Here is a 23,852-nt window from a genome sequence, read left to right on the forward strand (position 1 = left end):
TTTACTACTTGGCTTCTCAATTCAATTCTTTCTGCTGGTGTCTAGAATTAGTTGATTGTAATTGGCTTCCTAGACTGGAACAAGAAACTTTTCGTCTTTTTGTGTTTTCACCCTTCGCTGATGTGAAATTCTCATCTGTCCATCTTGTTTTCGATTTTTGTCTATTGTTGACTGTTTAAGCTGATGGTAGACATTTCAGACTCTCAGTCTGTCATACCGTCAATATTACCATGGTCGAATATGGTCGAATGTAGGGCTGTCAACTGTCCAGATTTGGACCCGGATCCGGCTTGGGCTTGGTAGTTTTTATCTGGTGCTGGTTGAGAAATAATTCCGTTACTCATATCCGGACTCATAATCGTAACTGTATAATCGTAACTGTTTACTCTAATAAAAAAGCAGATCGGAAATGGGATTTTGATCTGTATCTGATCCGGATCTAGACAATACATTAATAATTATAAAAATATAAATATTTCTAAATACAATAATAATTCTTTTACAAGACAATAGAACTTCAAGAACTTTAAGAATTGCATTGAGGACTTTTAAAAATGCTTGGATGATGTATTTGATATTTAATGTTCTCTTAGATTTAGTAATGACTTTGTAGATTGATTTGTGATTGGTTTTGGAATGACTATTGCGAGTGATTTGTGATTTAGTTTTGTAATTTGATTTGTTTAAGTTTGGAAATTGATTTGTGGTTGGTTTTGGATTTAATTTTGAAATGACTTAGTTAATTTTTGCAAACTTCTTAATATGTAGGTTGTCATAAACTTATTTTTGTTGGGTCTTATTTTCTTGAGTAGATTCGGACCCAACCTTGGATCCGATTCCGAGACCCTAAGTACAAGACCCGTCGGGTATATATGGATCGAATCCAAAACAGGTATATTATAATGGATTCAGGTCCGAAATCTTCAATTCTGACTAAAACTTGATCCACTGGTAGGCCTAGTCGAATGCTCAGGTTGTGTTGGGATTGCATTTTTCTGGATTTTTTATAGAAAAATTACTGTAGCGATTTGATGTATGTGAAGTAAAAAGATGATAGGGAAATGTGTTCACGGAAAACGTAGCAATTTTTCGACGGAAAATGGCTTTCCAAACACAGCCTCAGTTTCTGGAGGCAAGTACACTTTCTTAGCATCTTCTTGTACCTGCAACATAGTAATCTCTGCGGGAAACCAATTCCATCACAAAAGGCTATAGCATGAATAAAGGATACCTCTTAGCAGCAGGGGGTCTTTATCTCTTAGCAGCGGGGCACCCTGTGGGGTTTTCTATCCCACATCGGTAATGGGGGGGTTGGGGTTTGGGCAGATAAGTCCCTCACAGGACTCCAAAAGTTGCCGGCTTTTGGAGTTACTGTGGGAATTAGGTTTATTTGCGTAAATTCTTACTTCTGTAAGAAAATATCAGAAAAAAAAGAATAAAGGATACCTGTGGGATTCGGGGTCGTACCATTAAATAGAATTTTGGAGTAATCCTGTACAACTTGTCATGTTGAATTCAGATTATTCTCAACTGGCAAGACAATCTTGAGGATGGGAAGAAGTATGATGATTTTATCACTTGATTGCTCCAAGGAGAAATAGAGCTAACTAAAATGGATCCCTAATTGTAAGTGGTGGTGAGAAAAAATCCTATGAAGGAAGATAGTGAATTGAGACATCTTCTCGTGAGTTAACTAGAAATAGGACTCCGGTAATTCAGATGTATACTTTGGTATCATATTAATTGGTAGTTCAATACAAATTGTTGCTAAAAGAATTATTCGCCAAGATGAAGATTTATCAGTAAATTGGTTTAATTTCTTTTAAACAGGTTTCTTATTTTGTGTGGAAGTAATTTTTCCTCATTATTTTAATTAGTTGAAATAGTAGTCAAAGAATTTTCTATTTGTATGAGTCTAAGAATTAGGAATTATTTCCTATCTTGTATAAAATTAGGAATTAGTAGTTATTTCCTATTATTATTTGAATGTTGGTTAAATAATGTAGCTTATAAATATATGAGGATTGTCATACTGCAAAGTGACACACAAGGGGCAACATGTGGCTTTCCACATAAGGTAAGAGAGAATTTTTGGAAGGTGAGAGAAATTATACAGGAATTGGGTCTCGGTTCAAGTTGTACTGAATTTTTCTCTCATGATAAAGAGCAGATGTTCTCTCCATAGATGTAAACTCAATGATAGAGTCGAAATACGTTAAATCTTATGTGTCGTTTATCTTTCATACTTATGACTTATTTGTCATTAAATTTGTGTACTTGATATCTTTATAACAGTTTATTTCATGTCTGGATCCCAACAAGAGCTACTCTATAACTGGTCACAGTGTCTTCACCTAAAAAAAATGCCAATACTTCTTTTCGCCGAGGGTAAATTACTTGTAACCTCGTTATGTTATTGCATGATGCCACATTCCTTACCTTTTCAAAACCAAACAACCAGTAAGGCATTGCCAATACCCGTTATCACTGAGATTTTTTACAGTCATTACTATTTCTATTATTTTGGTGTAGACCAAAGTCTCTATAAATTTAGGGTTGAATTTTAATCAACGAAGGAATGTATTCCTTTAGCATAGAATCTGACAGATACTTATAGGCAGCTTCGGTGCAATAATCAACATCCCAAAATAAGTACTGTGAAAAGTTCCTACATACAGGAGTGAGAGGATTACACGATGGCCATCCGCTTTCCATATATCCAGTTCCACAACATCCTCTTGTAGTTTCCACAAATCCTGGCAATACCAGTTTTAACGTTTTAGCTGTGTTGAAAAAGCAGTTGATTGCTTCAATGCAAGGTAGATAATTGAAGAAACATATTTTCTTGACAGGTGAGAGTTATTGAGAAGTTTGTAATTACAAGTGGCACTATACCGTATCTTTGAGGATGCCTAATCGTGTCCATTAGTGGATTATAGGTGTCTGTATATACAAGTTTGCTCCCTGGAAATTTTGACTGGATGTGGGATAGCAGCTTCATCAGCTTCTCATTATAGGATTGAGCCTCTGAGTTCATGCGTTCTATGCATGTTCTATGATTGTTTGTGTTGTTTATTTGGTTATTTGATGCTATTTTTTTTGGAACAAATTATTTAGTATTTTTGCTTATCTAATCATGATTAATAGGCCATTAGTTATGATAATCTAAAAGTATTGAATCACCCATAAAAGTTGGGATTTAATGCTAGCTAGTTTAAGGAAGTGTTAAATTTAGGTAGTATACTAACAAAAATAGAGGTGCGCATTTGTGATTTTCTACCATATAATTTTGTAGAATCTAATAAACCTGTAGCTAGTTTCATGACCATGAAAGCACATATGGATTTGTTACAAGTGTGATCAGTACACTAGTAAAAACAGATATCGCGTACATTAGGAAATTATATTATAACTTAATCAAGATAATAACACTCATTCAATTGTAAAAGTAGTTAAGATTTTCATAACCTTAGAAACCTTTAACTGTAATTTTTACTTTCTTTTATTGTATATTTGAAGTATATATTTAATTTCTTGTACTTGTATTTGTCTAAATAATAAAGTAGTTTAACTACTATCGGTAATAGATCACTCTTCACTCTTTCTCGCGGGATCAATACCTGATATCCCTTGCTATTTAGATTTATAAATTTGAAGCGAAGGATTAAATCTCGTTGGTTCTAGGTTCGCATAGGGGTGGAATTGTAAATTTAGACATACACATATAAATCAAAAAATGATGCATTTTGATGGGATTTTGATAATACCTAACTCATTCACATATCCATGTCCAGTGCCCTCTAACTATGCATTTTTTTTTCTAATAATAAGATTACAATAAACCCATAATAGAAATTTATCAATACTACAACCCACCCTCAAATGGTGGGATAACCATTAACATGAAATTAGAATAACCTCAGATTTAATTAGTTGTCTCCAATTGGAAGGGTAGACAGGAAGAGCTTGTACTTGCATTACCAAGCTAGCTAGGTATATTGAGTTTAATTGCTACCATAGCTTCTTGAATTTAAACAAAAAAAAAAAGGAACTATGGGAGACAATTAAAAAAAAAAATTTTAAGTTTTGATGGCCGAGTTGCGGAGTGGCTGGAACGTGACTTTTTATGAAATGCTATTCTATATAATTTAATGCAGAACACAGGGATTTACTCTTTGACCACCCACCAATCTCTGTAAAACCTCTTGCATCACCCTGAAAGGTGCATTCTTTAAAAAATTTATCCTTTAGTACAAAAAGGGTTGGTCTACCAGGTTCTAAAATTTATTCAGAATCTTCAATTTTAACATTTTCTCTTGGGGAAAAAAGAAACAGAAAAGAGAATCCATTGCAAGTCGTCTCCAGGATTCTCTCTTTGCCCATCAAATTGTTCTGGCAGTAGACCAAAGGTTTAGTTATCTTGTATGATACACAGGATCTAGATACAAAACGTGCAATCAAGTGGCAATCTACCAATCGAGTCAAGAGGATTACCAGCACAGCTATGCTGATTTCTTAGATTTAATATATTGATACGCTTAGCTTGAGCTGGGTTAGTCGTGTTCAATATTCGACCTGTCGTTAAGTTGTTTGCTGGAAATGAATGTCCACAGGTAGAAATGATTACCACATGATATGAAAGTATTTGGCGAAAAAGAAAAATTAATCAATGGTTTTTTCCCAGTTGAAACTTCCATCGTGTGCACTGCTACTTTTTGAGTATGAAATTAGAAAAAGAACAATAGTTGCATCCATGGTTCAAAGTCGTGGTAGCGGCTGCAATCGCGGCCCGGACTGTTTCACATCAGTCTAGACATATCGATCGTAATTTCGGCAATACGTAAATTTTTGAAATATTCAATATTCTAAAAATTGTAAAAAATATGATAAACAAAAATAATTAAAAAATTAGCAAAAATAATAAAAATTCGAATTAATTCGGGATGACTTAGGACGATTCGATCGTTTCTATCCATTTCGAATATGTCTCGGCCGAGTTCTCAGCGATCATTATATCGGAGTCATCTCGTTCCTATATCGGATCGGGAAGCCCCGTTCCGATAACAACTCGGCCGAGTCATCTCAGTCTCGGCCGAGTCTTTGAACCATTGCATCACGGGCGCTTGATTTTGAATCGCAGCTATAATATGAATGCTTGAGGTTTTAAGAAATCTTGTTCATTTTGGGAGGTGGGTACATTTAAAGTTTAGAAATAAAGTTAGGATTCGATTGAAAGATTATTATTTTTTTCCTTTTTCTTTTTATTAGAACACTACCAATGATTTATTTTATAGACGTCCACAACTAAAAGTTACCGAGTCTATAATCTTGATATTTTCGGACAACTGGTCACAAAACCTGGCTGAGAAATCACAATCCCAGGCATTTATCAATTCTTTTCCGTTCCCCTGTAATCTTACTACAGGCTGTGAAGATATATCAGCTTAGATCGGGAACGTGCACGAACCTGTTTATACAAATATATGTGCAGATTGCTTGAGATCGACAAATCTTGTGCTGTTGTGTTTGGCTGCTTGCTATAACTCATAGGATGATATTTCATAAGTTCGAAAAATGAGTTTGCAACGCAGACACTGGACCACTATTAAACCTTGTTAACGTACGGCAAATACTGCTAGCCCAAAATCAATCCTAGCTGACACTAAATGGCAACAATTGCATACATATTTGCATTTTCAAATTCTATAGCTCTAGTTATCATTGCAGCGGTTGCCTTTCTACTCTTTCTTTGTTTCTGCCCGAGGAATGGGCAACCCCGTAATTGGCCCCTCATTGGGATGTTGCCCATGCTGCTGCTAACCAGTTTTATATTTGACAGTGTCACTGAAGTTTTAGAGTTCTGTGGCGGCACCTTTGAGTTCAAAGGACCTTGGTTTGGCAACAGGGATATGATTTTCACCGCTGATCCCGCGAACGTGCAGCATTTATTGAGTACAAACTTCTCCAATTATCCCAAGGGTCCCGACACCAGAAGGATTTTCTCGGCCTACGGGCAGATCCTATTTGCCGCGGACCAAAAGGATTGGAGATTTCATAGGAAATTCGGTCTCGCTTTTTTCCACAACCAACAGTTGCAACATTTCACGGTTAGGATAAACCAGGAAGTTCTTGAAAAAGGGCTTGTTCCAGTTTTGGATCATGCTTCTGAACACGGGATTACGATAGATTTGCAAGATGTGTTCCAAAGGGCTATGCTTGATGCAACATTCATGATGATCAGTGGCAAAAACCGCGGCTCCCTCTGCGTTGGACTGCCAAAAGATGTTGTTTTGGAAGCCTTGCATGATGCTAGTGATGTGATATTGCTTCGCCATATTCTCCCAGAAAGATTTTGGATGTTCCAAAGGTGGCTAGGAGTTGGTGCAGAGAAGAGACTCAGTAAAGCTTGCGAAGTCTTGGATGAAGCAGCAGCAGAATGCATCAAGATTTGGAAAGAGCAAACCGGCAATATTTCCAAATCCGAGCATGGTGAGGAAAGTTTGGATGCAATCACATTTTTTTACAATGGGAAGGAGTTCCTGGAATCAGTTGGGGGGCAAGACTACACTATGAGAGAAATTGTAAAAGGAATTATATTTGCAGGAACGGATACAGCTTCACCAGTTTTATCTTGGTTTTTTTGGCTTCTTTCGAAGAACCCCATTGTTGAATCCAAGATTAGAGAAGATCTTGCGGTAAGCTTTGGGGCAACTGAATCACGTACGCGTATATTTTTCGACCCAAAATAGTTAAAAAAGCTTGTTTATCTCCATGCAGCCATGTGTGAAACATTAAGGCTCTTTCCATCAAGTCCTTTTCAGTCGAGAACTTGCATCAAAGCTGACATGCTACCAAGCGGTCACCATGTGAAAGCGAACAAAAGAATTGTTATTTGTTCTTATGCTATGGCAAGAATAAGGTGGATATAGGGAGAAGATTGTCTTGAATTCTAGCCAGAGAGATGGATTTCGAAGACAGGATGTTTAAAGCCTTTGACATCCAACAGGTTCGTAGCATTCAGCTCAGGTCCCAGGATTTGCCCGGGGAAAGAGTTGGCTTTTGCTACAGTTTTGTTCAACTACCAATTTCATGTAGGTACCAAAATAGCAAAGGATCAACCAGTGGCAACCCCTGCAGCCTCTATTATTCTTCGTATGAAGCATGGTCTGACGGCTAAGGTGTTAAAGAAATCAACTAATTAATTGGGGTGGCACCAATAAAATTTTTCCAGTTGGTTGTTATTTGATGTTACTAAGGGTGGCAACAATGCCCCGCCCTTCAGGGATAGAACTGGGGCGGGGGCGGGGGGAGAAAATTTCCCCCCTTAAAACGGGGTGGGAGGCGGACAACATACACCCGCCCCGTCTCTCCCATATAGAAGTTTTAATTCTTCCAAAAGTAAAGATTTTGTCATTTGAAAGTGTGATTTCAAAGTCACAATTTCAAATTGTGGCTTTAAGTCGCCATTTACGGAGACTTTAGTTAGTTTATTTTTAGTCATCATTTGTCTTTAATTTGCTTGTTATAAAGTCACTTAAAGTCGCATCATCATCTGAAAAAGTGACTTTGAAGTCACTAATTCAAAAAGCGAGATCTATACTTCAGGAAGAATTCAAAATTTTGGACTAATTTTGAAATTTCTAATAAATATTAAATTTTTAGGTAAAATGCTCGATAAGATACTCAAGCTGCTAGCGATCGATTAGTGAGCAGTTCGACTCGTATGCAGTTCTAGTGATGAGAAGTTAGGGATTGAAAGGAGGACAACTTGTAAGGCATGAAATAAACCAGGGGCATATTTGTTATTGTGACTAATACACAAGGAATGCGGACTTCTTCAGGGCTCTACGTGGAGAAGGCTATTTGTCATGGAGCACAATGCCACAATCTCAAAATGAGCTCGCCCACATGATCAAAAAAATCTATTTGGAGTGTGAATATTATTAATAGGTGTCCAAATGGATGGTCATAAATACACTTAAATTTCACACAATTTATTACATTTATACATATACTAACCATTATTACCCTCCATTGTATTATACATTATCTTAACCGTTAGACAGCCCTTATTATCTATCATACATAGAACACAGAGCTCCAGACATTGAGTTTGACTGAATTCTGGCAATTCCACGTTAAACCAGTTTGCACATAAGGTGTAAAACAAATTGGAGTAGGTGTACATAAGTTTGGGTAGAATGTAAACAAATTGGAGTAAGATGTAAAAATATTTCAAATAACTATTTTACCCTGAAATGGATTGAAAATATAGACTAGTGAGGCCCCTGATCCAGCTAGATTTTGGGATGAAAAGAAGATATCGTATTCTGTGATTCAGTACTTCTGACTTCGTGCATGGCTTACCAGGCTGTAAGATTACTTCGAGCGTAACCGAGTGATTACAATACTAATTTTCATTCTTAAGACTACATTGCCAAGTTGTATGCTCGAGGATTCTTCGCTAATCATGTGTTGTACTACCACGTTTAGCAGCATAAACGAGACATAAACATCATTATGTGGTACTCAAGATTAATTGAATATTTCTAGCCAACGTGCAAATTCCGTCGTGCTGAGGAATCGATGCAGCAGTGCAGAGTTGGTGGCTAATTCAGTACTGACATTTTAACTTCATGAAGGTTGAATACTTAATTCTTCGTCAATTGCTAATAACAAATTCTTTCATAACTAAGACGCCAATACATTCCCGAAGGTCTAAACACACAAATTGGAAAATGAGCAGACACAAACAATCTCGTCCATGGCATGCATTTCCTCTCCTCCTCTTCTCGATCTTTTTTGTACAAATTTACTTCACAATCATTATTTCCAGTTACAGATGCAGTGCCCAAAACATTCCAAGATTCAGTGCCATACTTGTCTTTGGTGATTCGGCCGTCGATCCCGGCAACAATAATTACATAACCACAATAGCTAAAGGCAACCATGCTCCATATGGCATAAACTTCCCTGGTAAAATTTCGACTGGGAGATTTTCTGATGGAAAACTCGTCCCAGATCTTCTGGCATCCATGTTAGGCCTCAAGGAAACAATCCCGCCGTTTTTGCAGCCAAAACTATCGGATCAAGAACTGCTCACAGGTGTCTCCTTTGCATCAGCTGCTGCAGGATTTGATGATGAAACCTTTGCTAGCAAACATAATTCCAATGTCCAAGCAACCACAATATCTTAAGGATTACATGGAGAGGCTGAAGAAGATTGCTGGGAGACAAGAAGCTCAAAGAATCGTTAATGAAGCTTTGGTGCTTGTACATGCCGGAGCTGTTGATTTCCTATATAATTTCTACGTTTTACGGACTGATAGAAGACTTGAGTTCAGTGTAAACGATTACCAAGATTTCTTGCTGAGGAACTTGCAAAATTTCCTGAAGGTTACGCTAGGGTTGCAAACGAATCGAGCTCGAGCTCAGAATATTAAGCTCGTTAGCTCGCGAGCCGGCTCGCGAGCTTGGGTATATATATATATTTTTTATTTTTATTTTTATTTAATAATAAAATTACGTATATTATATATATATTTTTTTATTTTTTATTTTCATAGTAAAATTACGTATATATCCTTAATATTTTATTATTTATTAAGAAAAAAATATTATTTTATTTATTTTTTTAAAAATAAAATAATTATTTTTTATTTTTTTTCTCGAGCTCGAGCTCGAGCTCGGCTCGACTTGATTCGAGTCGAGCTCGAGCTCGAAATTTGCCGGCTCGTCGAGCTCGAGCTTTGGTAAAATTTAGTCGAGGCTCGGCTCGATTAGCTCAAAACTCGACTCGGCTCGGCTCGTTTGCAGCCCTAGGTTACGCTCTAGCTCTCTCCCTCTCTCCAAGTTCTCAATTTGAATAATTCTCATACGTACATGTCCAAGATACATATGGATAGCCTCTTAATCACAGTTTGTATACATAATTGGATTATTGACACCGTAATGTAGGATGTCTTGTATATCTTAAATCTTGAAAAAGAAGAAGAAAAATCCATAAACGCATGAATATCAATAATCGCCCAAGAAAAGGAACCTTGTGCAGGAGAATTTCAGTCCTTCTGTGCCTAGATTATAGGTAAAACTATGACTGATCTGCCTGTAGATCACCAACATAAATATCACAGTTACAGATCTTACTTAAAAGAATTATTATAGTCTTTTTGCATTTCATCAGCTTTTCATAGTCGTAGATTTGCGACACCGGACTATATTTTTATTAAACCACCAGTTTTTGGGTTGGTGGCCACCACCAATGCATTAAGACTTGATGGGGTAGGAGGCAAGGGTTCAAACCTTATCTCCCTTCAATTTGCCACAATTAAATATGATCTTGCTTAAAACAATGAAAGTATGACATGTTTTACTTCTTATAAATCTCAGGAACTATATGATCTTAATTGCCGCAGGCAGAATAATTGCTTCCGGGATTCCACCACTTGGCTGTTTGCCAATCACGATGACCGTGAATTCAGCAGTAGGAAGAACATGTACAGAGAACATGAACCTGGAGACTCGATCTTATAATGAGAAGCTAGAAGAGCTCCTACCACAAGTCCAGGCAAAATTTCCTGGGATCAAACTCATCTATCTAGATACTTACCATCCAGTACTGGACATGATCAACCAACCTCAAAAATATGTACGACTGTCATCACCATGAGCTTAAAAATTCTACTTGACGTTTTACTTTATAAGAAGATAAATCATAAAAGTACTTCTACGTATATTGCATTTTAGCTGGTAATGCCTCACGCACTTTGCACGTGATTGTATTAATCCAAAATATGACACTTTTAAGATACTAAAATTCTTTGTAAAATTCTGATTTTTTTAGCTTTAAAATAGAATAATTCTTATATTTTTTATTTCTTTTAGTCAATTTTTGTAAAAATATTTTTAAAATGTGAACTCTTATATGGAGTTTCTTTTTTTTAAAATTTTTTTTTTGACCCTTTAGATAAATCATGACCCAAACTCTAATACACAAGTATTGATTCTCTGCAAGAAATGTATCTGCATATATGGAGTTAGGAGTAACAAACAAAATTGATAAACATTATGGTAATTGATAACTTTTCTTTTCTTCGGATGGATTTGAATCTCATTAATTGAGATGTAATGTTCATTGAACTTCGACAATTTGCTGTTTGTGTGAGTACTAGTTGATAAGGGGATAAATAATCCAAAGGATTTTGCCATTTTCAAATGGCTCATGATCTTCTTATAAAGATTTTTCAAGTCAATTTTTTTGCTCTTTTTTTGCATGTTTTCGATTTTTCCTAAAAGCATGTATATTTTGACTAACTATTTAACATTTTACCATTGCTTTGAGCAAGAAATTTTAAGTACAAGAAATAATTGGAGATGGAGTATAAAGAAGTTTTAAATGAGAGAAGAAGTTTTCATCTTAATTACTAGCATTGTCGAATCAATTGGCAGCGTGACAGTTTTCATTTTAAATGTTTTATTCATTTAATTAAAATCATAACTGAAATGAAATAACTCTAATTATTAGACAATATGGTACTTTGGGAACAGAAAAATTAAAACCAAAAATTGCTTACACTCTCATTCCCATTGCCTACACCATTCATACTTTTATATGGAGTACAAATAGATAGATAGACGGATATAGATTACAACTTCATAACAAGGGAGTGGTTGTCAATGCAACAAAGGATAGGAATATTTTGAATCAATTCAATTCACATAGTTAAAAAGTCAAAGATGATTTTATTAAGAAATGAGGGGCTACCAATGATAGATCTTCTTTTTAAAAAATGCTAATTATGCATTTCATGCGACAGGATTTGCAGAAACAGGAAGAGGATGTTGTGGAACTGGGTTGTTGGAATTTGGGCCACTGTGTAATCCACTCGCACCAGTATGTGGAAACTCTTCCCAGTGCCTATTCTGGGATCGTGTCATCCTAGCTACCGAAACAGTTTACCAAAACTTGGCAAAGGAAATCTTTACCAAGTTCTTGCCTGAACTTAGACGAAGCACGAGTTGATCAGCTAATTGTCTATCTAGATTTTGGTAGTCAAACTCAATTTCTAATGTTAATGATTATGGTGAGGAAATTAAATCCTTAATTTGAGATCCCATTTCGTGTATCTCGTCACAATTTCGTTCTTGATAAATCCTTAATTCTTTTTCAGTCATAGAGCGAGCGCGTACATAACATAGCAAATTTATGCATAAATGTTAATCTGATTGTACCTTTTTTTTTTTTTTTGATAAATAGCAAATTTTATTAATTGACTGCTGGAAATCGTCAAACACGATTTGTTTTATATAACTGTCCTAATGACATGTTTAACGTGTACGAGAAATTACGGATATAATTATAAACTGTATGTTATTCTGATTGCACCTTTTCTTTTGATACTAGCAAAACATGCAACAGTATCCTTTTCCTGCGATGCGATTCAGGTTGAAATTGTCAAAATTCCAAGCTGTTGAACATTCTACTAGCGCAGGCCAGCAGACTCATTACAATTGTCCAAGCACATCAAAGTTTGTGTTGTGAATCAGGGAAAATTAATTATTTGATGTGCAACTGTGCACATCCATCTCGTTGCTGCAGCTGCCTGTAGCTGCATGTACACTAGACTATAACCAAAACCATCCGGAAAGGCTTACATACTGGTAGATGAAGAGCAGTAATCAATAGTCCGTGCCTATTAGGAAAAATGAAAAGGACAAACATAAAAGAGGAGAAAATGGAAACAGTACTAGAAGCCAAGTTTGCTTCAGGAAGATATAGTGAGATGAGTTTTATTTGGAATTTTGACCAGTCGATTTTTGTCTAGAGCTGGATTTTGGACATTGCTTCAAATACTAAATCTTTCTTGCTCTATTAATTTCAAGAAAATACGAACTTACAATAGAAAAAAAATAGAAACAGTACTAGAAGCAGTAATGTTTGCTCCACCAATTTTGAATGTAGAGATAGGGAAAACGCATTGGAAAACTAATTCATTTACTTTATCCTTTGTTCAGTCATTGAACTAGCGGGATTGTGGTTAATTAATAGTCGTGGCCAACAGTTGAAGGATGAGAATAATATCGTAATTAATTACACAAATTGAAAACATGTACTAGGATTAGGATTATAGTTAGTAGTTGGCTAATGATCATAAATATAATTAGCAAGTTATATATTTGGCACTACAGAAAAAGGTGAAAAAATTACAGATTGTAGGTATAGATAGATAGATTAACCAACGGCCCTTCGGGCTGTTGGCCACCACCAAAGACTTTAAGTCTTTGTGGAGTGGGAGGTCAAGAGTTCAAATCTTACCTTTTATTAATGTGCCATAGTTTCTTCTAAATTCATACTAGTGCGTAGTGCATCCGTATCTGTTTGGTCCGATGGTTGATGTAATTTCTGTCATTAATGTAGATTTAATGAAATGTTGATGTTTTTAACAAAAAAAAAATTATTGAATTAATTATGTTATTGACATTTAATATATCTCACTCTGATTATGTCTTTTCCATAATGAGAATTTTTTATGAGATAACGTGCAACACTTAGCGAATCTGAACAGTTACTGGTTGACCAGGGAAGAAAAATACACCCACTACTCTTCTCTGAATGATGCTTCAAATGATCAGTCATATGTTTTATAGATTATATATTTCTCAGCAAATAACGAGCTAAAAATCGAGATTTTAAAGCTCATGGTTGTAACAGTTGACAGTAATGTTAAGGTTAAGACAAACAAATTGAGCTAATAATGCTGCATATATCTGTAACTGATGTTAAGGTTCACTGAAAGCATTAAGAGTTGGAGATGGACCTCAATTTCATAGTCAATTGAAAATTTATTGCTAGCAACATATGCTTTTATAAGGGTCTAATTTCTCTAAGGGCTAAAGCTTCAAAACTTAGTAGTAAATCACAAATTTGTTGACATTTCCCAACAGTGAAGAAGCAATCTGGTCAATGGCAATTCCCAGCCATTTCTGGAATTTCTTAGTGCAGATTTGCTTCGCGATTCTCGCTTTCAACTACGAATGCAATGGCCAAAACATCCCAAGATTTAGTGCCATTTTTGCCTTTGGTGATTCGGTCTTAGATACTGGTAACAACGACTACTTGAATTCAATAGCTAGAGCCAATTATCAGCCATATGGCACAAATTTCCCAGGCAAAATCGCCACCGGAAGGTTTTCTGATGGGAAACTTGTGCCAGACCTTCTAGCATCCTTGCTAGGCCTGAAGGAACTTGTGCCCCCTTATCTACAGCCAAATCTAACTGATCGCGAACTGCTAACAGGTGTTTCCTTTGCATCAGGTGGCTCAGGATTTGATGATCAAACCTTTGCCATTGCAAATGTAATTACATTGCTAAAGCAACCAGGAAATCTTCAGGATTACCACAAGAGGCTGACAAATGTTGTAGGGAGACAAGAGGCTCAAAGAATTGTCAATCAGGCTCTGGTTCTTTTGCATGCAGGAGCCGTTGATTTCCTATACCACTTCGATGTCTTAAGGACTAATCGAAGAATTCAGTTCACTGTAAACAACTACCAGGATTTTCTTCTGGGCAAATTGCAAGATTTTTTAAAGGTTATTCCAACCTGATAAATCTTCTCATTTCTGATATCATCCCTTTTGCTTTTGGTTTTGTGGATTCATCTGTCAAAAACAGTGACATTATCATTTTCAATATTTGTTGTAAATCTCTAGGAGTTGTATGATCTTGGCTGCCGCAGGATTATTGTATCAAACCTGCCACCACTTGGCTGTTTGCCCATCACAATGACTGTAAATTCCGACAATTTGGGGAGGATGTATAGAAAAAATCAACCTGGACACTCGGTCTTATAATGACAAGCTAGGGGAACTCCTAGCCCAAGTACAGGCTAAACTTCCCGGAATCAAACTTGTCTATCAAGACACTTATGGTTTGGTAATGGACATGATCAACTATCCTCAAAAATATGGTATGCTCTTCGATTTACAACTTAAATGCATTTCACAAATATTCTTTGTATCAATCGTATTATGATTCATACTTTTGTATTACAGGATTTGTGGAAACTAGATGAGGATGTTGCGGTGCTGGACTATTGGAATTTGGGACCTTGTGTAGCCCAATCACTCCAATTTGTGGGAACACTTCCCAGTATTTATTTTGGGATAGCATTCATCCAACTGAAGCAGCATACCGGATTGTGGCCAAGGAAATCTTGAATAAGTTGGTGGAAAGCAATTAACATGGCGGACAATGATTGAACACGTTCTTGATTTCTTCTTTAGTCTTTCATGAAGCAGTCTTGACCTGTTGTCTACCATTTTTTGAAACTTATTCTGCTTGCTTCTTGTTAATACATCTTCTATCTTAGTCGTTGATCACATCTACTTCTACCAATGAGAAAAACTTTACTCTTGTTCTGTGCTTTCGCGTAACTCTTCAATTGCATTTGCATTCCCTCTCCCGTATCCGATGTAATGAGTGTGAAATATGTATGATATGACAATATATTTTATGTTTAACAGCCATTTTTTTAATGCCCTTTGCATAGATATTTATAAACTATTTATTAATGCCATTTTCATATCGACTGAAACATTTTCATAAGTAGTAGTCCATCACACCAACTGAGCCAACAACATAAATTGGTAATATTCAATTTCAAGCATCTCATGTGACAACTGCGATTTAATCACCATCCTTTGGACCGGTAGCCATCACCAAGTTCTTAAAATTTGGTGGGATGAAATGTCAAGAATTCAACCTTTACCTCCCATCAATTGTCACAATATGTAAGTTTTCTAAAAATTCAGATGGATGAGTAGTGGTTCAGTCCCCATCGGTCTCCCGTAGGCTCAATTGGGCTTCTCTATTAAGTTAGGATAGAATAGAATTATATAGATAAAAGTGACGGTTGAAAAAAAAAAAATGACAACTGCGATTTGAGTTGGATTATTCGGTGGATTAAATTACAGATTTTGAAAACCCCCATAATACAAATTGATCCTTTTGGGTTTTAAGAGAGCAAATTGAGAAATATGAAGTTTTTTGAAGGGGCATTCTATAATTAACCAAGGGGCATTCTATCATACGGGATTTGGGTCTGGATGGGAGAAGCCCAAGTTCGTCCCCCATAAAAACTTGTCTTTCATCCAATGGCTGGCACATCTGGCTCAAAATATTGAGGCCCAAACAGGACCTTTAAGTACATTAGGATTAGGATGTGGCGCTGAATTTAAGTTGACCCAAAGTAAAGTTTCATTCTTTCTTATTTTTTTTTAAATTAACAATTTGATTAAAACATCATAGATATTATAATGAAACATATCAAACTTTTAATTACTTAGTATAACAATTCGAACCAATGTTAGAAGCATGTTGATTTGATTTCATAAGCGAGATCAAGCATATTGCCATCAAAAGTAGAACTACAATATTTCTGTAGAGTAGTAGTGACAAATACCAACGAGCTGAGTCGAATACAAATATTAATGTACTTGTGTTTGAGTTCGAAAGTAAATTACATGAGCTCAAACTCAAGCTTTTAAGTAAATTACTTGAATTCAAATTCGACGAATCTTTAACTTCGGAGTTCAAGTTCAACTTGTATAAAAAATATAAGAAACTCGAGATCAAGATCAAACTCAAGATAGAAGCAAATTGATATCGAAGTTAAACTTGAACTGCTCGAGTTTAAATGGTAAGACATAATTTATCTTAAGATTATAGGTAGTATATATAAAAGTCGAAAAGCTTGATAGCTTTTCTAGCTGAGAATTTAAGAGCTCGAATATGATTTGATAATGAACTCGAATTGTTCAACTCGACTCACTGAGCAAGCACTCGAGTAGCTCGATCATTGTCACTAGAGAACCTCCTGATCGTTACAGAGCAACTACAAAGGTATTCTTCAATCAGAAACAATTTACTTCAATCATAGGGTTTAGTAACGTAAAATAGTTTACCAATAATTACAACAGGAAGGGCTTTTACATAGTTGAGCCTCTGCAAATCTCAGACCGTTCCAATTTGTGCTCGCTGTGAAGCCCAAATCTCGTAGTACAAATCCAATTCCACGTCCTTATCAAATACGCTGAACTTGGCCCGGCCTGGCCCGGCTCGAAAAGACGCTCTCATCGGATAGAAATCATAGAATCATCAGGCTTATCAAAATGACTACTATTTCCACAGATCCGTCTTCCTCCCTGCCGGCACCATTTGTCCGTGTCTTCCTTTTTCTCCCCTTTCGTCAGCACTCACTTGAAAAGTTACACTTTCTCGGCAGATTTTAGCTTCTAGCCCTTTATTTCTTTCGGTGCATTTTAGCTCCTTGCAACCCTTTTACTCTCACCAACCTCTTTATATACCAGCATTTTCCTGCCTACATGCCCAAGCCCTAGATCTTTCTCCATAGTCCTTGAAAGCCCTTTACTTTCTGCAGAAAATAGAGCAAATTTTGGGCTGAGAAATGGGTGTAACAACAATGTCGGGTGTACTGGCGCTGCCATTGTTGGTGATGGTGGCGGTGGTGGGGATAGAGAATGGTGGTGGTGCGGTGGCGGTGGAGTTGTTTTCTAGTAAGCTAATGCATAGGTTTTCTGACGAGCTGAAGGCTGTTAGTGTTTCCAGAAGTGGGGGAGAGGTGGCCCGTTTTCCGAGGAAATGGAGCTCCGAGTACTATAGGAGGTTGCTCAGCAGTGATTTGCAGCGGCAGAAGGTGAAGTTGGGGCCGCAGTTTGATTATCTGTTTCCTTCTCAAGGAAGCACTACTCTTTCCACCGGCGATGACTACGGATGGTCAGATAAATTTGCCTCTTTTTTTTTAAATATTTTTTTTTTGCATCCATATATATATAAAAGAAAAGGAAAGCATGGTCAATGTGGGTTCAGCCTTGTAACGTATTATTTGAAGGGAAGAGGGGGCCAGGTGGTTGGGAAAAGGAGTCAATGACTTTGGACTGAGTCTTGGTGGTTTTGGGTGTTTTTTAAGTGGAAAATTTGTAATCGTGATAAATGGGATAATTGTTTTACAAAAGTCAATCATTTGATAAGGGTTTTGGGAAATTTAAGAGTAAGTTGAGAATGACAGATTATTCTAGTTAACTGGTCCACGAGAAAGTCAATATTTTGATAAGGGTTTCAGGAAATTTAGGAACAAGTTGAGAATGGCAGAATGTGTACTTGGTTCTAGTTTATTAGTCCTAGAAAGTGGTGGGAAATGAAGGGCTATTGCGATTATGTTTTAACATGCAATGAGAAATTGATTGGAGAGATTCATGGAAATGTATCATTTGCCTCGTATTTTTGACTGGTGAAATTTAGATGGTCTGTCTGATGATCTTGGTTCGTGGGATTGAGTTTTCTAAGATGGTTTCCGAGGAGGTTTTCCAGAATATTGTCAATTATAGTGCTTGAACTTTTTTACAGTGTCAGGATAATGATTTTCTTACTACTTTTTGAATGAATATAATCTTTCGTGAGAATGGAAGACTTTAATAAAATGCATAATTATATATTTGCTGATGGTGCTGTCATTGGATTGTTGGGTGAAATTATACGTCATGCAAGCTGCTTACATGTTAATTCTATTAGTTGTTGCCTAGATTAGTTATTTCTCATGGAAAACCCTCGTCTGATTTTTTTTTTTTAAATCTTGTTTAAACAGGTTGCATTACACCTGGATAGATATAGGCACACCAAATGTTTCCTTTCTTGTTGCACTTGATACTGGAAGTGACCTACTTTGGGTTCCTTGTGATTGCATGCAATGTGCTCCATTATCTGCAAGCTACTACAGCAATCTGGTATGCAGGCCATTACTCTTCTGTCATACTTTCATGCCTTCTGAGTTAATTTGAGTATTCTCTCTTGTATTAAGCTTTGCTGTACTCTCAGCGCTGTTTTCATCTCTATTATCGACCTTTTTAATTTTTGAATTTAAACTACTCATTTTTGTGGTACTAACATAGTAATGCTGAGATGGTCTTTATTAGGAACGGTATATATCTGGTACACACACTTTGATTCCTAAATAGACCATTTTATTCCTAATTAATACAAAGGTTTGGATCACCTAGATTTGCAAATTTTGGTGGAGATAGGAAAAGAGCATGTCTTACTAGTGCTCTTATAAATTTCTATTTCCTATAGTGGGTTATAGAACTTCAGGTACATCTTAATGTCTCCCCTTTTTTCTACTTTCCTTCCTGTCTTTAAGTCATAATGCATCTCTAGTGAAGGTCATCTCATTAGACGTATCAATTTTAGCTTTCAAGTAGGCACACATATTTTATCATTTTCCTTGATATTTGTTTAGCTGATTTTCAATATTTGGGATCTACGACTCCTATTTGAACTTCATGTGTGGCATCTCTCCTTTCTCTTTTAATCTCGTGTTCTTATTTACAGGAGCTGTAAGGTTTGTGAAGGAACTTTTGTATTGATTTTTTTTATTTTACTTTTGGTCCCTTATGCTTTTGTGTCAGTATAGTTCCTTTTTAAGGTCTTTTATGTATTATTTACTTCTCTTTCGGTTTTTTCCTTCCTGTATTCTGGGGTTGTCGTATATGATCTTTTGTCAACATATCTTGTAATATGTTCTTTGTTTCCTATAGTTCCTAGTCTCGTCTTCCCAATATGACAAGGAAGTATATTTCTTGCCTCTTGCAAGTGGTTGACCTATCTGCATATGCACATCTAGACAAGATATGTTGTGTTATCATACAAATATAGATGTCCATATTCCATAGCCTCTCAAGGTAGCTGCGGAATTTTAATAGTTTTAGTTACAGTTTTAGCACTTATTTCCAATGATTGATTGGCAGGTGCTCCCTGGTATTTGGGGCATCTATAATGCAGGGTAAGGATTTAAGTGAGTACAATCCCTCTGATTCAAATACAAGCAAGGTAGTGCCTTGCAGCCATCATTTATGTGAAGGCGGTTCAAGTTGCAAAAGTCCAAAGGATCCATGTCCATATAGAGTTAACTATGATACAGCTGATACATCTACTTCTGGGCTACTTATTGAAGACATTTTGCATCTCGCTTCAGGAGGCACTGCTGCATCCAAAAAGTTTGTGCGAGCTCCAATAATGTTAGGGTGTGTCCTGTATCCCTAGTACTTAGAATTTCAATAGGAATTTCTGTACAATTTTCGTTATTTTTCTTCTATTATCCAATAAAGCTGCTTTATCTTCTTTACTATTTTAGATGTGGTAGCAAGCAAAGTGGTATCTACCTAAGTGGAGTTGCGCCTGATGGTCTTATGGGTCTCGGACTTGGAAATATTTCAGTGCCAAGTTTTCTTTCAAAAGCAGGGTTCAGTCGGAATTCTTTCTCTCTCTGTTTGAAGGAGGACACGGGGAGAATATTTTTTGGCGATCAGGGAATACCTAGCCAACACACTACCCCCTTCCTACCTTTTGATGACATAAAGTATGCAATCTATGTCTTATGGCTATTAACACCCCTTCCTTTTTGGGGTTGTTCATGAACAACATATTTGATGTTTATTATTTGCCTTTACTGACGTATTCCATCATTCTCATCCATTACACTTAATCCTTGACTTTTATTGGATATAGTGCCTACATAGTCGGAGTGGAGACTTCTTGTGTTGAAAGTTATTGTCTTGAGAAGACAAACTTCAAAGCCCTGGTTGATAGTGGGACATCATTTACTTTTCTCCCAGATGCTGTCTATCAAAAACTTGCTGGGGAGGTAGACTCTCTGCTGTACAGTCCGTCCTCTGTTTTTCTAATTCAGCAAATCATTAATTGCTCCTTTTTGGTTATAGTTTGATAGACAAATAAATGCTACAAAATTCAGCTTCGAAGGAGATCAATGGCAGTATTGCTATAAGTTCAGGTATTGGCATTAGATGAGTACCATCTTCATGAATTGCTACACATATGTATTATCATCATCATATATCAAAAGAAAGTTTAGTGTTTCTTGAATTTCTTGCATCCATTCATGCTCTACATTTACCATTTTGTGGTAAACAGTTCTGAAGAGTTGCCTAAGACACCTTCTCTATCTCTGAAGTTTTCTGCAAACAACAGTTTTGTGGTCATGAATCCAGTATTTGCGATCTATGGCAGCCAGGTCAGTGCTAAGATTTTTTTTCTTACATATTTACTTATTGGTTTAATTTTGTGGGCCATTATTATGTCCTGTACATCTTTCCCCTCTCACCCATCCCCCTTCCAGCCCACTTTCCACATTGGCTTTCAATGGTTAGTAGAAAAACGCATTTCTTTGAGTGTATACACTGAGCTAGATTTTTCATTGGGGAAAAAAAATTTCTAACCTGGGCTAGATTTTCTTCCAAATAACGCCTCAGGATCATTCATCAATTGTATTGCTCAAGAATTCATGTTCTCTTTAGTTAGAACATTTGTATTTCACTTTGCAGATATGGTAACCAATTGTATATTTACCAAGAAAATCTCTTTTCTTATCTATCTTCTTGGATAATGATGGCTTTCAATTCTCTCTTGCCTGGACACTGGACCATACTGCTATGCAGAGAATTTGTTGAAGTGGGGAGTAGAAACTGGACTGATGGCATTGCTATGCCATTTTTCTTATTATATGTCACAGTGGAATGTATGTGGTGTGGTCAAATGTCATTTCTTCTTGTCAATGGGAGCTTAAGATGGAACTCAGCTTTTCTATCATTGTTCTTCGATTAATTCAAATTTTGTTGCTTCTTTGGTACAGGGTGCAGTTGGGTTTTGTTTAGCAATACAACCGACAAATGGAGATATTGGAACAATTGGACGTAAGCAGACAGCACATCCAATAGTTTGCAGTCTTCTGTAGAGTCTAGTCTAATAATAGTAGTTAGGAAGAAAACTGTCCAGAAAATTGAAAGTAACATGGAATCTTTTGTATTGATTTCTCATCATATCATTAAATGAACTTTTGCAGAGAACTTCTTCATCGGATATCGGATGGTATTTGATAGAGAAAACATGAAGCTTGGGTGGTCACATTCTAATTGTGAGTGCATATACGTCTACTCCATATTTTTAGCTACATTTTGTGTTTATAGTGCACCTTACCAAGTATGCTATGCCTCTGAGTTTACACGGCAAGCTATTTGATTTTCACTTTGCTGCCAAGTCTTCTAATTTTGTTTGTTTTTCCTTTATCCAAGCAATTAACTCAACAGTTATTGAACTTCAAAGACTGTCACTTAAAAAAAAAAATTTCTGTTCATGCAGAGGTTTTTCGTATAGCTGTTTGGCTAGAAAATAGCACTATAGCCAACCGTCAGCATATACTTCTGGCTGGCTAATCATGTTGTTCTTCATGCCTTTTTTCTTTAAATAACTGTTTGGGTCTCCCAGGTTGATATTTTGTGCTTTTGCCATTGTATTGTTTCTTTTGTGTTTTTCCACATTTTGCTTCATTTGGTGCATGCAGTGTAATGAATTTGCACTAGTTATAGGTTATTGGAAATAATTTATCTTTTCATGTTAATGCTAATGCATGCTACTATAAAAGCAATTGGATTAGAAATGAAAAAGATAATTGCTTCATCTGAATCTTAAGCTTCTGAATGTCATCAGGTGAAGATTTGACTGATGAGAAGGGCATGCCAATGACACCATCTGGCAGTGCCTCTCCCAAACCCTTGCCAACGACTCAACAGCAAAGCAAGCCCAACGGCCGAGCAGTTGCTCCTGCCGAGGCTGGAAGGGCACCCTCAAAGTCAACAGCTACATCAGTGTTTCTGGTTCCGGGACAGTTCTACATATCAGAGATGATGTTAATTTTTTGGCCAGCAGCATATATATTCCTAGCCTTCTACTGTTGATTACAGCATACCCTTGTATATCTATCTATCCAATCTCATAACCTTATATATAAATCTAGTTTATAGCAGATATTTACACCTCTGCTGCGTCATTTTCCCCCCTTTTTTTTGTCAGATAGCATGGGGATTACAGGTAAATGAAGTTTTGTTTCATTTCCCTCCTTTTTGGTCATCTCATAGCTTTAGTTATTGACATATGTAATTATTTTCTTCTATAAGTATAGTGCATGTGAAGCTGCCATTGTCCTTGTAATCTTTTCGCTTGTGTTTTGCCTATGGAGGTTATGAAAATGCAATAAATGACTCTTTGTCCTTTTGGATATTGTTCTCTGTGGTGCACTGGTTTGAGTGCCCATTGGGTCTCTTGGCACTTATTTTGAGATTTTTAATGCAAGTTTTGATTCAGAAAGTCTTTAAGATGGATTTCTTTGCTTATGATTTTGTTCATAATAGTTAATAGACAGTAGTAGTATCTTCCTCTGTTTAGAACCCGGAAATAATTGAAGCTCCAGATGTTCAGGACTCTTGATGAAGATTCCATTATTGAAGAAGGTTGATTAAGGCTGCATCTGTTTCTACTGAAGGAATCATATAATTCTACAAACACTGCCTATTAGTCCAAAAAGACAGCCTGGATTGTGGGATGATGTTGAAACGGACATGCTAACAACAAACTTGGAATACTACTTACTGTTTGCCATTTTTATTGTTGTGATGCTTCATGAATAAGATTGAAGATTTGTTTGTATATAAACCAAACTCAAAACCTACTTGAGCAATGATGAATGATGGACTTGACCACACTGAATACTTAATACGCAGTTTGTCTCCATAATTTTTAGGATTAATTAGCCTCTGGATGCAATTGCAATATACTACAGTGTATTATAAGAGTTCTTATCCATGACGAGAATAAATGAACTACCATGAATAATACACAACTATTTGTGCATTACAAAACTTGTCTGTTTTTTGAGTGGATTTGGATGCTGTCCTCCCTCTAATTGGTAATTAGGTATAATGAATT

General features: G+C 36.4%; 4 protein-coding genes across 4 annotated transcripts; 3 read left to right on the forward strand and 1 right to left on the reverse strand.

Moving 5' to 3' along the window:
• Positions 1 to 1,067: 1,067 nt before the first annotated feature.
• On the reverse strand, positions 1,068 to 3,037 carry LOC113776745 (GDSL esterase/lipase At2g40250-like). Its single transcript, XM_027321807.1, has 3 exons — positions 2,896 to 3,037; positions 2,677 to 2,756; positions 1,068 to 1,163 (listed from the first exon to the last, which is right to left on the reverse strand). Exons 1-3 carry the CDS (start codon positions 3,035 to 3,037, stop codon positions 1,068 to 1,070), a joined length of 318 nt encoding a protein of 105 aa, XP_027177608.1.
• Positions 3,038 to 5,666: 2,629 nt separating this feature from the next.
• Positions 5,667 to 9,197, forward strand: LOC113776746 (alkane hydroxylase MAH1-like). Its single transcript, XM_027321808.1, has 3 exons — positions 5,667 to 6,695; positions 8,276 to 8,340; positions 8,837 to 9,197. Exons 1-3 carry the CDS (start codon positions 5,667 to 5,669, stop codon positions 9,195 to 9,197), a joined length of 1,455 nt encoding a protein of 484 aa, XP_027177609.1.
• Positions 9,198 to 13,963: 4,766 nt separating this feature from the next.
• On the forward strand, positions 13,964 to 15,240 carry LOC113776747 (GDSL esterase/lipase At1g06990-like). Its single transcript, XM_027321809.1, has 3 exons — positions 13,964 to 14,590; positions 14,711 to 14,814; positions 15,117 to 15,240. Exons 1-3 carry the CDS (start codon positions 13,964 to 13,966, stop codon positions 15,238 to 15,240), a joined length of 855 nt encoding a protein of 284 aa, XP_027177610.1.
• A 1,732-nt stretch (positions 15,241 to 16,972) lies between these two features.
• LOC113778662 (aspartic proteinase-like protein 1) lies at positions 16,973 to 23,147 on the forward strand. The gene is made up of 10 exons (XM_027324135.1): positions 16,973 to 17,795; positions 18,664 to 18,802; positions 19,857 to 20,098; positions 20,209 to 20,433; positions 20,583 to 20,718; positions 20,795 to 20,865; positions 21,006 to 21,105; positions 21,724 to 21,784; positions 21,934 to 22,005; positions 22,578 to 23,147. The coding sequence occupies exons 1-10, from the start codon at positions 17,467 to 17,469 to the stop codon at positions 22,823 to 22,825; spliced, it is 1,623 nt and encodes a 540-aa protein (XP_027179936.1). The 5' UTR covers positions 16,973 to 17,466; the 3' UTR covers positions 22,826 to 23,147.
• The last annotated feature ends 705 nt before the right edge of the window (positions 23,148 to 23,852 follow it).

This window comes from Coffea eugenioides, chromosome 7 (genome assembly GCF_003713205.1).
Source record: "Coffea eugenioides isolate CCC68of chromosome 7, Ceug_1.0, whole genome shotgun sequence".
Lineage (NCBI taxonomy): Eukaryota > Viridiplantae > Streptophyta > Magnoliopsida > Gentianales > Rubiaceae > Coffea > Coffea eugenioides.

Coding starts and splice junctions, on each gene's coding strand:
- LOC113776745 (XM_027321807.1), bottom strand. CDS start 3,037: ATGAACTCAGAGGCTCAATCCTATAATGAGAAGCTGATGAAGCTGCTA. Junction 2,757..2,895: donor TAGGCATCCTCAAAGATACG/GTATAGTGCCAC, acceptor TGGTATTGCCAG/GATTTGTGGAAACTACAAGA. Junction 1,164..2,676: donor CGTGTAATCCTCTCACTCCT/GTATGTAGGAAC, acceptor ACTATGTTGCAG/GTACAAGAAGATGCTAAGAA.
- LOC113776746 (XM_027321808.1), top strand. CDS start 5,667: ATGGCAACAATTGCATACATATTTGCATTTTCAAATTCTATAGCTCTA. Junction 6,696..8,275: donor AGATTAGAGAAGATCTTGCG/GTAAGCTTTGGG, acceptor TTGAAAATATAG/ACTAGTGAGGCCCCTGATCC. Junction 8,341..8,836: donor ATATCGTATTCTGTGATTCA/GTACTTCTGACT, acceptor CATTATTTCCAG/TTACAGATGCAGTGCCCAAA.
- LOC113776747 (XM_027321809.1), top strand. CDS start 13,964: ATGGCAATTCCCAGCCATTTCTGGAATTTCTTAGTGCAGATTTGCTTC. Junction 14,591..14,710: donor AATTGCAAGATTTTTTAAAG/GTTATTCCAACC, acceptor GTAAATCTCTAG/GAGTTGTATGATCTTGGCTG. Junction 14,815..15,116: donor TCCGACAATTTGGGGAGGAT/GTATAGAAAAAA, acceptor GACCTTGTGTAG/CCCAATCACTCCAATTTGTG.
- LOC113778662 (XM_027324135.1), top strand. CDS start 17,467: ATGGGTGTAACAACAATGTCGGGTGTACTGGCGCTGCCATTGTTGGTG. Junction 18,803..19,856: donor CAAGCTACTACAGCAATCTG/GTATGCAGGCCA, acceptor TCTATAATGCAG/GGTAAGGATTTAAGTGAGTA. Junction 21,785..21,933: donor AGATATTGGAACAATTGGAC/GTAAGCAGACAG, acceptor GAACTTTTGCAG/AGAACTTCTTCATCGGATAT.